The following is a 16,885-nucleotide window of genomic DNA, read 5'->3' on the forward strand; positions in this document are numbered from 1 at the left end:
AAGAATGAAGTTGGAGGACTCACACTTCCTGATCTTAAAACTTATTAGTAGTAGAAAGCTGCAGTAATCAAATCAAATCAGCATGGCATAAAGACAGACATATTGACCAATGGAATGGATGTGAGAGTTCAGAAATCAACCCTCATGTTTATGGCCATTCGATTTTTGACAAGGGTGCCAAGTCCATTCAGTTGGGAAAGATTGTGTCTTTAACAAATGGTGCTGAGAAAACTGGATGTCCATATGCAAAATACTGAAAGTGGACCACCACCTCACACCTTATGCAAAAAAAAAAAAAATTAAAAATGGATCAAAGATCTAAATATAAGAAGCAGAACTGTAAAACTCCTAGTAGAAAATGTAGGAAAGCATCTTCAGGACCTTGTGTTAGGCAATGGTTTCTTAGACATTATATCCAAAGTACCAGCAACGAAAGAAAGAATAGATAAATAAGATCTCTTAAAAATTTTTAAATTTTTTTCCCCAAAGGAATTTATCATGAAAGTAAAAAGACCACATACTCAATTGGGAATCACATATCCAATAAGGATTTAATATTCAGAATCTGTAAAGAAATCTTATAACTCAACAAAAGCAATCCAATTAATAAATGGACAAAAGAATTGAATATACATTTATCCAAAGAAAATACTGAAATGGCCAAAAAGCACATTAAAAATGCTTTATATCACTAGCCATTAGGGAAATGCAAATCAAAACTTCAATGAAGTACCACTTCAAACCTATTAGAATGCACTATTTTTTAAAAAAACAGAAAATTACAAGTGTTGGAGAGGATGCTGAGAAATAGGAAAACTCATTCATTGTTGGTTGGAAAGTAAAATGGAGCAACCACTGTTTCAGACAGTTTGGCAGTTCCTTAGAAAGTTAAGTATTGAATTATCTTATCAAATAGCAATCCCATGACTAGTTATATACCCAGAAGACTTGAAAGCATGGGCTTGAACAGACATTTGCATACTGTTCATAGCAGCATTATTCACAGCTTTCAAAAGACAGAAGCAACCCAAATGTCCATTAACCAATGAATGGGTAAATAAAATGTGGTATATACATACAATGGAATATTATTTACCTGTAAAAGAATAAAGTTCTACTCATGAAATAACATATATGAACCTTCAAGACATCATATTGAGTGAAATAAACAAGACACAAAAGGACAAATATCATATGACCTCACTGATATGAACTAATTAGAATAAGCAAACTCCTAGAGTCAGAATCTAGAAAACCAGTTGCCAGGGAATGGAGTAGGGGTAGGGAATGAGTATTTAATGTTTAAATTGTATAGAGTTTCTGTTTGGGTTGATTGCAAATTTGGTAATAAATGGTGGTGATGGTAGCTCAAGATTGTGAATTATGTTTCTCAATGTGGTTAAAAGGGAAAATTTTAGGTTCCATATATGTTATTTGTTTTAATCATAGGACAGTACAACACAGTGAACCTTATTATAAATGATGGGCTATATTTAATCAGACAATTATAAACATGTTCTTTCATGAATCAACAAAGGCACCTCACTAATTCAAGGTATTAATGATAAGGTGGTATACAGGAATTCTATTTTATGCGTGGTTTTTATGTAATCCTCTAACTTCTCTAATAAAAATTGAAGTTGAAAAAAAGAACAAAAATCTGTGCTTTTGTAACAAAGTCAGCAAGAGTCAACAACTCTGTGGTTTTCACCTTTCTGCAAATGAATGGAAATATCAGAACACCTGAATGTTGAATTTAAATGTTCCCTTACATGTTTCCTAGCACAGAAAGAACGTGAATGTCTTTGATTTAAATTAGCAATTATGGCCCATGTTTAGTTAAAGAAGGTTGTGTTCTATAGTATGAAGATACATCAGACTTCTCAGAGAATGTGTTTGGGAAATATTCTACAATAAAAATCACCTTTCCTTGGCACTTATGGAATGAATCCTAAACAATTATTTAAGAATGGCCAGGCAAATTTCAAACTAGAGAATCTAGGAAAGATTCCTAAAGTTTAAGAGATATTGTTACATCCTGCCAAGTCAAAGTGAATGCTGAGTTCAAAACATGATAATATAGGCATTTTTATATTAGAATGGTTCTGTATATTGTGGGGCAATGAACAATATTAAACTGAGAAGTTAAATGTAGTTCTTTAGCTAAAAGAATGATAGAATATACTAGTTAAGATAGAGTCCCAAAAATACAGTAGCCTAAGAATATAGAAGTTTATTTTTCTCTTAATACTGAAGTGAGCAGTCTACATTTATGGGATGGCCCCAAAGGGGCCATGACCTTCCATCTTTTTTTTTTTAAAGATTTATTTTTTATTTTATTTCTCTCTCCTTCCTCCCTGCCCCGCCACAGTTGTCTGCTCTCTGTGTCCATTCGCTGTGTGTTCTTCTGTGACTGCTTCTATCCTTATCAACAGCACCAGGAATCTGTGTTTCTTTTTTGTTGCATCATCTTGTTGTGTCAGCTCTCCGTGTGTGCGGCATCACCCCTGAGCAGGCTGCACTTTGTTCACATGGGGCGCATTCCTTGCACATGGGGCTCCCCTACATGGGGGACACCCCTGCGTGGCAGGGCACTCCTTGCGCACATCAGCCCTGCATGTGGGCCAGCTCCACATGGGTCAAGGAGGCCGGGGGTTTGAACCGCAGACCTCCCATGTGGCAGGCGGACGCCCTATCCATTGGGCCAAGTCCACTTCCTGACCTTCCATCTTTTTGGTCCCTCATACCCTAGGGTAGGGTTCTCAATCTCCATACTACTGAAATCATGAGGTGTGGCAGATGGGACCAGAGACTGTCCTGTGCATTGTAGGATGTTTAGCAGCAGCCCCATCCTCTACTGACTAGATACTGTTAGTACACATCTCCAAGTTATGGCAAACAAAAAAGTTTCTGGATATTTCCAAATGTTCCCTGAGGAGTATAATCACCTTTGCTTGAGAATCACTAGGGTGTTGTCATTGTCTGCATGGTAGACTCTGAATTTTAGGGTAATTGTTCCATGTTCAAGCTTGTGCATGAGCAGTAAATGCTCAATGTCTTAACACTCAGGGAGCAGAAACAGGATCATATATACAACTTCTGTCCACATTCATTGGTGAGAACTTAAGTGGCTTCAGTTAAATATTTATACACTCACGGATAAGATCTAGTCGAGGGCAAAAAACTCTGATGAGTAGTAGACAGAAAGAATTACTAGAGCTGTGTCTTGTGTAGGCAAGAGGGGATGATACCTGGTGAAGAAGTGGAGACAATTCTTCCAAAGTAATAGGAGGGAAGACAGTATATAAGCACAGAAGCAGGTAGGTGGGCAAATCTTGCCACAGAGCTTGTGAAAGTATTTTCCTGCTGGATTTTATTTCCAGTATGAAACTGAAAATTTAATTATCAGCTGAGAGTGATGATGTAGATGAAAGGCTGAGGTTTGAGAAAATAAAAGATAATTTAATTATCATTCATGTAGAAGAATGGAAAAATGAATAGACTAGGAAGGTTTAGTTGGATTTCCTGAAAATATTATGGGTCCACTTAATGTTCGTGGCCATGAATTTAAAGTGAGAACTGTCACCCTGCTTTCTCCAGCCACAGTTAGCTATACAATACAGGAAAAATAGAAAGAGTATGAAATTAACTAGGGTTACAAATTTTTCCAGTGAGCAGGACAAAGTGGGAAAGGGTTAAGGAGTCGAGAATATATACAAAGGAGTGTCCAGCCACAGAATTTAAATTACAAGGAAGGGGATAGAATACTCCAAGATGGGAAACATCAGTGAACAGGTGGTAGGATTGGCGGTTCCAAAGAGGCTGAAGGATCATTAAGGTTGGAGTACTAGAAAGTGAGCTGGAAAGATAAGAGTTAGCAGTGATGTAATGAGATTCAAGAAACTGATATTGATGGGGGCTTGCAATTACTGGTAATGACAAGGTCTAAGGAGGACCATGGGAATTCATGAATGAGGTAGGGTAAAGAAAAAGATCACAGAGGACAGTAGCTCAAGGGTGGAAGACCCTTCTATATGTACATTCAAATTACTAAATTAAGAAAGTAGAGATAATGGTAATGATAAAATCACCTGGTAATGATTGCAGATATAAGTAGATGGCAAAGTAATGAACAGTTGAAGGTATAATGGGATGGCATGAGTTTTAGGAAGAGAGTAAAGAGAGAGGGTGAATGGCCTGAAAGCCCAATAAGGAGGAAGGAAGACTTCTATCTATCTCCAGGTCCGATGGTAAGAATATTGTGAGAAAACGTAAACAGAAAAGACATCTTGGCTAGTAGTGACCTCAGAGGACAGCCAAGAAAGTAAAGGGAATTTCAGAAAATAGAATGAGGATATATGATATTATGATAGTTAGGTTAATGTGTCAACTTGGCTGTGTAATGATGCCCAGTTGTTTGGTCAAGCAAGCACTGGGCTAATTGTAATACATTGGCACTTCATGGACTGTATCAGTGAGTTGATTGCATATATGGCTGATTACATCTACAATCAACTGATGAGATTGCCATCAGTAATGAGTGATGGCTCATTCAATCAGTTGAAGGCCTTAAAAGGGCCTTAAAAGGAGAAGTGATTTCAGCATTCAGTAGAGAGAATCCCCATCTCTACTTCAGATAGCTTACATCTTCAAAAAGGACCTTTATCTGAGTCTCTGGCTTGTAGCCTGCCCTACAAAATTTGTTCTTGTGCATCTCCATGGTCACATGAGACAATTTTATAAAATCTCATACTTTTTACAGCTATCTCCTGTCAGTTTTGTTTCCCTAGAGAACCTCGACTAATATAGGTATTTTGTAAATAATGGTCCAAAAATCCCAAAGGGTGCAGAGGAAAGGTTTCAGGAATTGTAGTGAGGTGGAGCCTATCATAATTAGGGATAAGGAGCACCTTATTAGATTAGTCTCAGTGGATTCAAGTCAATAGTAGATGGGCAGCTATGAAAGTTAAGAAATTAAAATAAATAATTATATGTATATATTTCCCATATTTGATTTCACTTGGATACTCTATATTCTTTCTAAGTTAATCCTCCTTCTGATTATTGTTTTAATAAGTCATCTTTATTATATGTCAAAGATTCTGTGAGTTTAGAAATTCAGCAGGGCTTGGTGGGGCATCATCCAGTGAGGTCACTAAGTCGTATTGAACTGGCAGATGGGCTTGTGTGAAAGATCCAAGACAGTTTCACTCACAGGCCTCAGCAGGGATGACTGGAAGGCTGGGTTCTCGGACTGGGGCTGGAGCATATATGCACAGCATCTCCAGCCTGGCAGGCTCAAAGTAGTAGGACTTCTTACATGGTGAATGGCTTCCTCCAAAGCAAACATACAAAGAGAACCAGGTGGAAACTACACGGCCTTTCCTGCAGTCACTGCCTCTGCATTCTGTTGAGTACAAAGTCATAAGACTAGACCAATTTCAACAGAAGGGGAATTAGAGTCCACCTCTTGATGGGAAAGTGACAAGGTTACATTGTAGAGAAACACGTAAAGTGGGTGCATTTGTCAGGGTTCTCCAAAACGGATCCAGTAGGATGTAATTATAAAAAGATTTATTATAGGAATTGGCTCATGTGACTATGGGGTTTGGAAGGTCCAAATTCCATAGGACAGGCTACAAGTTGGAAACTCTGATGAAGATCTCATTGAATTCCCCAGGAGAAGCTAGCTGACTGAAGCAGAAATAGAAGTACTTCCTTGTAACTGCTGAAATCATCACTTCTCCCTTTAAAGTCTTCAAATGACAGGATGATATTTCTTTTATTGCTGAAGACAATTTCCTTTTATTGAGAGTAGATATAATCAGTCATAGATGCAATCAACTGATTAATGATTAAAGTCTACAAACTATCCTCACAGTTACAATCAAGCTAGTGCTTGCTTGGCCAAACAACTTGGCACCATAACCTGTCCAAGTAGTCACATGAACTTAACCATCACAGTGGGAGTTAATGTTGTAACCATCTTTGGACAAAAGAATCTGCCACAATGACACAGGTACAAGAGTTATGATACCAATCAATGTGGAGGTTCTCTGCCAGATATTCATGGAAAAGCCAATTATGTGACACTGGAATTTCAAAGAGAGAAAGCATTTATTGCTGAACACAAAGCAAGAAGAACAAAAGACCTATTGGCTATAAAGCTGTTTCTCCAAACTGTCATTCAAAAAATCAAACAGGCGGCGTACTTGGCCCGGTGGTTAGGGTGTCCGTCTACCACATAGGAGGTCCGCAGTTCAAACCCTGGGCCTCCTTGACCCGTGTGGAGCTGGCCCATGCACAGTGCTGGTGCACACAAGGAGTGCCCTGCCACGCAGGGGTGTCCCCCGCGTAGGGGAGCCCCACGAGCAAGGAGTGCGCCCCGTAAGGAGAGCCGCCCAGCGCGAAAGAAAGTTCAGCCTGCCCAGGAATGGTGCCACCCACACGGAGAGCTGACGCAGCAAGATGACGTAACAAAAAGAGACACAGATTCCCATGCCGCTGACAACAACAGAAGCGGACAAAGAACATGCAGCAAATAGACACAGAGAACAGACAACTGGGGTGGGGGGAAAGGGGAGAGAAATAAATAAATAAATCTTTTTTTAAAAAATTCAAACAAAGGCAGGCAAGCTCAGGATGATAAGGAGGATAGAGATAGTCTAATTGGTGAACATGAGCAGATTGGTTACATGCTTATTTTACTTGGTTTAAAGTTTAGGCTATTACACATGTCAGGCAGGCTCACTCTGATTAGAACTGCTTTTGTATAGTAATTTAACTCGGGAATTTGAGGTGGATAGACCTGGGCTGACTCATTTTTAGTCAAGAAGGTGCTGTGTGCAAGTTCACCCAAGTTGGGGGGTTTATGTGCAAGGGCACTCACTTCAGGGCTGCAGAATAAGATAATGACATACAAGCAAGGGCATTAACTAGTTGTCTTGTTCCTGTTCAGTTACTGGGTAAGATCATGCAGTTTCAAAATATAGCATCCGTGTTAAAGAAACAGGGCATGTAGGTTACAGTTCAGTGATTTACAACAGTTACACATATCTGCTTCTGGCTATCTCAAAAGGCTAACATGCATCAAGGCTATAATTCAGTAAACTATATGAACTCCTGGTATTTTCTTTTGGCTACATAGTAAAATATCAGAAAGCAAGCAATTGCTTAAAATACAATTCAGTGAGTCAAAACCCATCTGTTAATTTTTCGGTTATAAGTAGACATCCCTGGATAAAGATTTCCAGGCTCAAGCTCAAAGTAACTGTAAACTACATTCCTGGTAAAATGTTAAATTTATACATATTTTTTTCTTTATTAATAGGAGAGTGTAGAAGATTCACAATGGAAAGTTTATCTCAACACTCAGAACATTCGGAAAAAGAACTAACAGGGTAAGATGATTCCAGTAAAAAGCATCTATTATGTATCCACTTAGTGCAATGTACTAAATTTAATCTCATTCTCCAAACACCAGAAGAGTAGTCTCCTCCAGCACTTGACAAACTAATGCTAAAACATTGTTTTTTCTTTTAAATCTCACATTTACTTTTAAATATCATATAAGGTACTTAACCTTTCCCTTAAAGATCTGTAATCTTTTAAACTCTGACTGAAAATGATGGAAAGCAAAATATCTTTCAAAGGAAGTGTTTTGTTTTGTTTTTTACTTTCTGGTCCAATACAAAACCTAATTTTGTAATTTATTTCATTTCAGATTTACAGATAATCAAGTGTGATGTTTAAAGCAACTTTTGACAACAGCAAAGCAAGAGGAAAATTACAATATCACATTAGATTTTTATCTGTTTTAATAGGAATATGTTACAAATAGTATAGAGTAATAATAAAACTGAATGTGATTATGTTTTTATTGCATCTTGTATTGCAATGTATTACTACAAATTTAGTCTAAAGTATCTAAATTCATGAAAATAAATATCTCCCAAATGTTTAGAAATATGAACAATTATCCATAAAACAAACTATAAAACTTTTCCTCTTCTCCACTATTCCACAGGAATGTGATATCAAAATTTATTTCTAATGAGAAAATAATTATAAGCTTAAGGGCATCTTCTTCTAATATTTGCTAAAATTCCAAGGAACCTATTCAGCATAGATTACTGGATCATAAGCAATAAATGCTATCATATTGATAAATATTTTTCAAAACAGTTCATTTATCAAACAAAGTATATTCAATGATACTTTTGCCTGATGGTAAGTAATCGAATTTATCATGTCAAAAATTTTTTTTTAATCCTTCAGTCTTAGGACCCTCCCTGACGTATCTTACAAAATGAGAGAAAACAGCTAAAGTGATTATGAACATACTTTCTGAAGATCTCCAGCTCAAAGGCAATTCATGAATGGAGTACTTTACCAGCAATAAAGAATTTTCTCTTGTTTAATCCTGGTCAGTATATGCTTTAGTTCTGGTTTCTTTGAATGCTCCATGATTGATTGGTAGATACTAATCCTAGTATACTGCAATGGGTGGAATAATTTTACTTTCTGTAGAATAGTAAGTCAACAGCATTCTGACCTAGTGAGAAAACATGATTCAATTTTAAAATACCAAAAACTGTGGATGAGGTATATGAAAAAAGGTTTTCCTATGTTGTTTATTGTTGAATTGGTAGAAACAATTTCCATATCATCTCTGATTCCTGAATGATCTTTTGTAGTACCCACAGATTTCCACTGGTCTCTTTGCCCTAAAATTAGAATTAAAGTGCATTTATATATCTGAGAGCAAGCCCAGGACTCTGCCTTCATGTTTACAAAATATTGAGACAGAGAAATAAGGTAGTTAAGGAAGGTGTTTGAAAATAAGGCTTCTACAGTGATTGCCATGTCTTCTTTTGCTAGAAATTTCTGATTTAACTAGGAACATGTAAGAGAGTATTGTTGCCCAGGAACAGACAAATTGATCAATGAAACTGAAAACAGCATTCAGGAACAGAACAAATTATATGTAAAAGTTTAGTATACAGTTGGGAAGTGAACTTGGCCCAGTGGATAGGGCATCCATCTACCACATGGAAGGTCCGTGGTTCAAACCCTGGGCCTCCTTGACCCATGTGGAGCTGGCCCACGAGCAGGGCTGATGCACGTAAGGATTGCCGTGCCACCAGGGGTGCTTCTGAGTAGGGGAGCCCCACGAGCAAGGAGTGTGCCCCATAAGGAGAGCCACCCAGCATGAAAGAAAGTGCCTGCCCAGGAATGGTGCCGCACACACAGAGAGCTGACAGAGCAAGATGACGCAACAAAAAGAAACACAGATTCCCGTGCTGCTGACAACAACAGAAGCGGACAAAAAGAAGAACATGCAGCAAATGGACACAATGAACAGACAACTGGGGTGGGCAGGGGGGTGGGGCGAGGAAGGGGAGAGAAATAAATAAAATAAATCTTAAAAAAAAAAAAAAAAAGACCCATCCTGATCCAGCAACTGAAGAAACCCTATCCAAAAAAGATCCTGTAAAAAAAAAAACAGTTTAGTATACAATAAAGGACACATTTCAAATATGTGGGGAAAGGATGAACTATACAATGAATGTGTTGAGACAATTGGTTCTCTATATAGGAACTATATAATCTTTTCCCTACTCACGCCATCAAATCAGAGAGTACTGTAAATATACCAGAATAAAAGAGAAGGGAATGTTTTGCTAACATTGATAAATAAAGGTTAGATGCAGAAAAAACACATCCCCTACAATATATATTACTACATTCTAAAAGATCCATAAAGTGAAAACGTCATTAAACAAAGTTAAAACACAATGATAGGACAGAAGAATTATTTGCCATTTAAAAAAAGGTAATGCCCATAATATGCAAAGATTCTCTGAAAAAGAAATTAATAAAGAAGGGAAGAGAAGTGGGAAAAGAAAGAGAAAAAGAAAAAGACAATTTAATAGGCAAAGAGGTAGAGTATACAAATAGGCAATTCAGGCATGAAAAACTACAAATGATAAATACATATATTAAAAGATAGCCAAGCTGTCTAAGGATCAGAGAAATACAAGCACAACCAATGAAATATCGTTTTCCACTAATAAAATTAAGAAAATTTTAAAGACTGTTAATACCCAGTGTGGCTAAGATTTAGGATGAAGGACACTGTTATATACCACTAAGAAGAGTAGAGACTAAGAGAGCCTTTTGTGGGGTCAATTTAGCAATACTTTCTAAAGTGTTAAAAGTGAATGTCTTGAATTTCTAGAAACACACAAGCAGCCTACATTGATGAAAGAAGAAATGATGAACTCAATTACAAGTAACAAGATTGAATTAGTCATCAAAAACTTCCCAACTAAGAAGAGACCAGGACCAGATGGCTTCAAAGGTGAATGCTACCAACCATTCCAGAAAGAACTAACACCAATTCTGTTTAAACTCTTCCAAAAAATAGAGGTAGAGGGAAAATTGCCTAACTCAATCCTTGACACCTAATACCAAAGCCACACAAAGATGCCACAAGAAAACTACAGACCAATCTCTCTAATGAAACTGGATGCCAAAATCCTAAACAAAATGCTTGCTAATAATATTCCACAACACATTAAATGAACTATACATCATGATCAAGTAGGTTCATCCCTGGTAGGCAAGGATGGTTCAACATGAGAATATTAATCAGTAATACACTATATAAACATAAAGAAAAAAATCACATGATCATTTCTATTGATGCAGAAAAAGCATTTGACGAAATACAGTATCCTTGATAAAAACACATCAAAAGATAGGAATAGAAGGAAACTTATTCAAAATGATAAAGGATATATACAAAAAAAGCCCATAGCTAACATCATATTCAAAGGTGAAATGCTAAAGTCTTTCCCTCTAAAATCTGGAAGAAGACAAGGATGCCCACCACTGTTATTTTACATTGTGTTAGAAGTACTTGCTTGAGCACTTAAGCTAGATCAAGTTATAAAAGGCATACAAATTGGAAAGGAAGAAGTCAAGCTTCCACTATTTCCAGATGACAGGATCCTATACATAGAAAGCCCTGAAAAATCTTTAAAAAGCTTCTAGAGTTCAGTAAAGTAGCAGGTTATAAGATCAACACTTAAAAATTAGTAGGATTTCTGTACAATAATGAGCAATAATGAGCAATGTGAGGAGGAAATCAAGAAAAAATTCCATTTACAATAGCGACTAAAAGAATCAGATATCTAGGATTAAACTCACCTAAAGATGCAAAGGACTTGCACACAGAAAAACTACACAACATTGTTAAAATAAATCAAACATTTAAAAAATGGAAGAATATTCCATGTTCATAGATTGGAAGACTACTATCATTAAGATATCTGTCCTACACAAATTGATTTATAGATTTAATCCCAATAAAAATTACAGCAGCATTTGTTACTGAATTGGAAAAGTTAATTATGAAATTTATTTGGAAGTGCAAGGGTCCCCAAATAGCCAAAAAGCATATTGAAAAAGAAAAATGAAATTGGAGGAATCACACTAACTGACTTTAAAGAAAACTACAAAACTACGGTGGTCAAAACTACACGGTATTAGATCAATGATAGACATACTGACCAATGGAACTGAATTTATAGTTCTGATATAGATCCTCACATATGCAGTCAACTGATATTCAAAAAGGCCACTGAGCCCACTCAACTGGGACAGAAGGGCCTCTTCAACAGTGGTCTTGGGAGAACTGGATATCTATAGCCAAAAGAATGAGAGTGATCACTATCTCATGCCTATACAAAAATTAACTCAAGATAGATAAAAGATCTAAATGTAAGAGCCAAGACCATAAACTTCCTAGAAGAAAATGTAGGGAAGCATTATAAGATTTTGTAATAGTGTTATCAGATTTTGTCTAGGTTCTTGGCTATGCTGCAGAAATGAATTTCAAGAGCATGCTGGGTCAGTTAGTCCAGTAATTTATTCAGGTAGGAAGGGAAGAGAAATGGGAGAAAATAACAAAGCAGGGGTCCCAGGTAGAGAGGAAAGGGGGTGAAAAGTGATAAAGAGGGCTGATTTATAAGTTCCAATTTCCCATTATAGGTTATAAATCCCCAGGTTTACTTGTGTGGCAGGGGGAAAATGGCAAGAGCAGCACATAGACGACAGAGAACAGGTCCAGAAGCAAGAGAGCAGAGCAGGAGCGCTCAGGCCTCTGCCTGGCTTTTAAACTGTTAATTATTCCACCCATTTGCCAATGGAAGGGAAGAGGTTCCAGCTGTTTGTTGTTTTGAGTGATTACCCCACCCATCAATTCCTTAGTGAGGACCCAATGATAAAGTCCCTTAGGGAACATCAGGGCTTTTCTTTGCATCCAGAAGAAGTCTTTGTTCTAGATAGCAGAATCTTGAGGGTGGGGGTTTTCCAGCAGCCATTTGGGAGTTACTGATGTCCATGTGGACTCTCTGCCAGGTTCCAGATCCATCTATTAATTCCCTATCTTACTAGCCTGCTTCAATAGGAAATGGTTCCATAAACTTTATACCCAAAGTGCAAGGAATGAAAGAAAAATATAGGTAAAGGAGACCTCCTCAAAATTAAAAACCTTTGTTCAAGGGAATTTGTCAAGAAAGTGAAAAGGCAGCCTGCGGTCACCCCTCGGGCTGAAGTGTGGTTTGCTGGCCTGGCGGGGGAGCAGCCGCGGCAGGCCAAGCCGCTGCCCCCATAATAGGGTGGCTGGTCGGACTCACCGCCACCCCCAAAGGGAGCTCGGCATGGGCGCAGAGTGCCCTCAGGTCTCCCCTTCTCGGCAGCCATGCTTCCGCGCCCGCCCCTCCTCCTGGATGGCGCCACACGATGCCTGTGGGGCGGCACCCTTCTTCTTCTTTCTCCCTGCGCAGGCGCAGGGCGGAAAATTCCAGTCTGCCCTTTTCCCTCCCCCGACAGCAGCAACAGCCAGGTGTGGGCGGGAAACTCAAGTCTGCCCTCCACCCCAGCAACAGTAGCCACCAATCCCTAAACCCTGCCCCTTCCCCCAGCAACAGCGACAGCCAATCCCTAACCACCACCCCTCCCCTGTCCAGTACCGCCCACTGACCTTTCACCGGCAACCAATCAGAACAGGGCGTGGCTTCGACCAATCAGCCTTCCCCAGCCCCTATAAAACTGTTGCCTCTCCCTCAATAAAGTGGACTTGCGTGTTTACCTTGTCTCTGCGGTAGTTTTCCTGCCGTGCGCCCTCCAGTCCTGAGAGCCCCTGACAAGGGCCTGGCCTCCCTTGTCCCCAGTTCGTCGCCTGCTTCTCCGGGCGACCCCTTTGTCGCCGGCTTTGCCGGGCGACCCCGTCAGCCGAACCGCGCAACCCCTGTGAGACCGACCCCTCGTCTGCTGCCGGACCGACCCCTCGTCCCAAGTGGGACCGACGCCTCGTCCCAAGTGGGACCGACCCCTCGTCCAAAGCTGGACCGACCCCTCATCCGCAGCCAGACCCCACCTCTACCGACCGAGCAAGCTGCCGCAGCAGCCAGCTCAATGGGAGAAAATATTTGGTAACCATTTATCTGATAAGGGCCTTATATCCAGCATAAATAAAGAAATCCTACATCTAGAAAATAAAAAGACAAACAACCCACTGAAAAAAATGGGCAAGAGATTTGAATAGACACTTTCCCAAGAGGAAATACTAAAGGCTAAAAAGCACATGAAAAGATCCTTAACATCACTACCTATTAGGGATATGCAAATCAAAGCTACAAGGGGTTAAATGAATTTTAAAAACAAAAACTACCAAGTGTTGGAAAGAATGTGGAGGAAAGAGAACCCTCATCCTCTGCTGGTGGGAATGTAGAATGTTGCAGTCATTGTGGAGGACAGTTTGATGGTTCCTTAGGAAGCTAAATATAAAACTGCCGTATGATCCAGCAATCCCATTTCTGGGTATATACCCAGAAGGATTGAAAGCAGAGACATAGATATATGCATGCTAATGTTCATTGTGTCATTATTCACTGTTGCCAAAAGTTGGAAGCAACCAAGAGTCCATCAACAGATGAATGGACAGGCAAACTGTGGTATGTCCATGCAATGGAATATTATTCAGCTGCAAGGAGGAATGAAGTATTGACACACAGGACATCATGGATGAATCTTGAAGACCTTATGTTGAGTGAAGCAAGCCTCTCAGTAAAGGACAAATATCACATGTCCAAACTAATATAACCTAAGCAAATTGAGCAGAGTCACAAAGCTAGAGCCTGGAAGATAGGTTATCAGGAGACAGAAATGGAGTAAAGTGTGGTGAGCTGAAGCTCAATATGGGCAAAACCTGACAAGATGGAAGAGGGTGGTTTGTCAGTGGATGGGGATGATAGTGGTGCAGGGATGTGAGTGGGATCAATGGTGCTGAAATGTGAGTGTGAGCAGGGTGGGGTGGGGGATTGGGTTAGGTTATCCATGGAACTGGGGAGAGGGCTGGAGGAAGGGTCAACTCTGGGGACTTGTAGGTCTGTGTTTAAAACTACAGTGGAGGAAATGTTCTTTTAGCAAATATGGCAAGGGAGGGTTATTGATGCAAGAGTGGGGGGAAATGTGGGAAAGGGCATGCCTGGGGTATGCTTCTATGAAATATGAAAGCATTCATCTCATCGTAGAGTGCTATCTCAGTGGGTGGAGGCCCACACAATAAGCAAGAAAATAGTAAAATTCCATCATATAAAAAAAATTTCCATCATAGGGAGTCCTGCCAAGTTCTCAAATAGAGGGCCAAGAGTGTCTCGAGAACATAATCAGTGTCCAACAAAAGAAGATAAACCAATATGTCAAGCCCTCAATAATAAAGCATGTACTTATGAACCTTATTCTTCAAAAATTATACTCTAGTGGCTATCATGGATTCTGAGGGGAGGGAGAAGAAAGAATGGATGGAGCATGGGGCATTTTTAGAGAACTGGAATTGTTCTGCATGATCTTCTAGTGATAGATACAGGCCATTATGCATTTTGTTAGAACTTATAAAAAGTTTATGTACAGAATGTGAACCATAACATAAACCATTTGCCATGGTTAGTGATAATGCTTCAATATTTGTTCATCAGTTGTAACAAATGTACCATACTCAGGTAAGATGTTATTAATAGGGATAAAGGTGAGAGGGTGAGGGTATGGGATATATGGGAATGCCCATTATTTTCTATATTTTCCTTTGTGTTACCTAAAGCTTCTTTGGAAATAAAATGAAAAAATAAGACACTGGGGAAACATACAGAAGAAATTGTCATTGTACATTAAAAAATAACAGATCTTAAGGGAATAAAAGACAATGCAAATTTTTTTAAATATATATTTTGATATTTTATATTTTGCATTTTTATTATTTTATTTATTTCTTTATTTGGTTTGTTTTTTAGGAGGTTTTGGGTTGCAGAAGGATTGTATCTCTGGCAGGGAAGAATCACTGGTACAGAGTATCAGTGGTGGGAGGATGCGTGGGGAGGGGTGCACATGGTGCATGCCTCTATGGAATATAAATGTGTTCAAGTGGTCATGGGGTCATTTCAAAATTCAAAAGAATATTGATTCCCATCCTGGGGAGTCCAGCTACATTCTCTAATAGAGTGGTAAGAATCCTAGAGACATGGGCAGTGCCTAGTGAAGGAGGACAGACCAATATCCCAGGCCCTTGATATTGATACTTAAACTTAAGAACCTCATTCTTGTGAAATTGAAACTTAACATAGTGTTATATATTACCTAAGAGTTACCTCCTGAAAGCCTCCTTGTTGCTCTAGTGTAGCCTCTCTCTAAGTCAAACTCAGCATATAAAATCACTACCTTCCCCAAGCATAGGACATGACTCCCAGGGATGAGCCTCCCTGGCACTGAGGGATTATTATACCAACTAGCAATACATTTGGAAAAAGACCTTCAACAAAAGTGTGGGTTATTAAGACAAATGAGTTTTTAAGGCTAAGAGATTTCAAAGTGAGTTGGGAGATCATTCAGAGGTTATGCATATGCATATCTTAGGAATATCCCACTGACTGCCACAGTAAACAGAGCCTCAAGCATAGGGCTCTTGAGAGCTCTCAAGATATCTGGACATTATAGGCAGGGCATACATCCCAGGAATTTGGTACCCTCTCAGTGAACCTTAATTTAGAATATATAACCTATGCCCCCAATGTATCAGTTAGACTCATTTATAAGTTTCCTACACATAGCCCTTATATTCTTCTTATTTGAACTTATATTTAGCACTATAACCATTAAATATTCCCAGAGATTTAAATCTTCTGGCTGTTCATATGCTCGTTGAACTCTGAATCTCAGCAGAGTTGCAGCCAACACCTACTCTCCAATTCATCAGACTCCCAAGACAATTAACAAAAGAATGATGATGGACAACATCCATCCCAAAAAACAGAGTATCTACAACAATAGGCAAGACAGTTCCATCCATCTGACCCATGGGGTCTAAGCCTCCTCTCAATTGGAAGCAGAGTGGGTGTCACCATCCCAAAACCCTCAAGATTGAGGAATGAACAAACATAAGGGAATGCAACTATAGACTAAAGTAGACTTAATATTATTTTAGTAATGGGGAACTTGTATCATTGATATAAAGGCAGTGGTCACCAGAATTTCTGAGGAGAGGGAAAGGGAAGAATGGGTATAACAAGGGACATTTTTGGGACACTGGAATTGCTCTGCATGACATTGCAATGGTAGATACAGGCCCTTATACATTTTGTCAAAATCTATAAAATTGTGTGGTGTGAAGTATAGACCATACTGTAAACCACTGTTAGTAGCAATGCTTCAATATATGTTCATCATTTGTAACAAATGTAGTACCATGTTAATTAAAGATGTTGTTAATGGGGAAAATTGTTGGATGGGGAGAGTGTGGGATATATGGAAATCCCCTATATTT

The 16,885-nt window shown here is 39.0% G+C and overlaps 1 protein-coding gene across 4 annotated transcripts in view; it reads left to right on the forward strand.

Annotated features, from left to right (window-relative positions):
- TTC29 (tetratricopeptide repeat domain 29) overlaps positions 1–8,420 on the forward strand; it is a 271,916-nt gene extending 263,496 nt beyond the window's left edge. For 3 of the 4 annotated variants that reach the window (XM_058284999.2, XM_058284958.1, XM_058285030.1), the window contains 2 exons: positions 7,331–7,400; positions 8,278–8,420. In XM_058284999.2, the coding sequence (XP_058140982.1) occupies positions 7,331–7,400; positions 8,278–8,326 (119 nt within the window). In that variant the 3' untranslated portion in view covers positions 8,327–8,420. Of the gene's footprint in view, positions 1–7,330; positions 7,401–7,723; positions 7,885–8,277 lie in introns of those variants that run through there. The other variant, XM_058284978.1, reaches the window with a different exon arrangement.
- The last annotated feature ends 8,465 nt before the right edge of the window (positions 8,421–16,885 follow it).

Source organism: Dasypus novemcinctus, chromosome 1 (assembly GCF_030445035.2).
Source record: "Dasypus novemcinctus isolate mDasNov1 chromosome 1, mDasNov1.1.hap2, whole genome shotgun sequence".
NCBI lineage: Eukaryota > Metazoa > Chordata > Mammalia > Cingulata > Dasypodidae > Dasypus > Dasypus novemcinctus.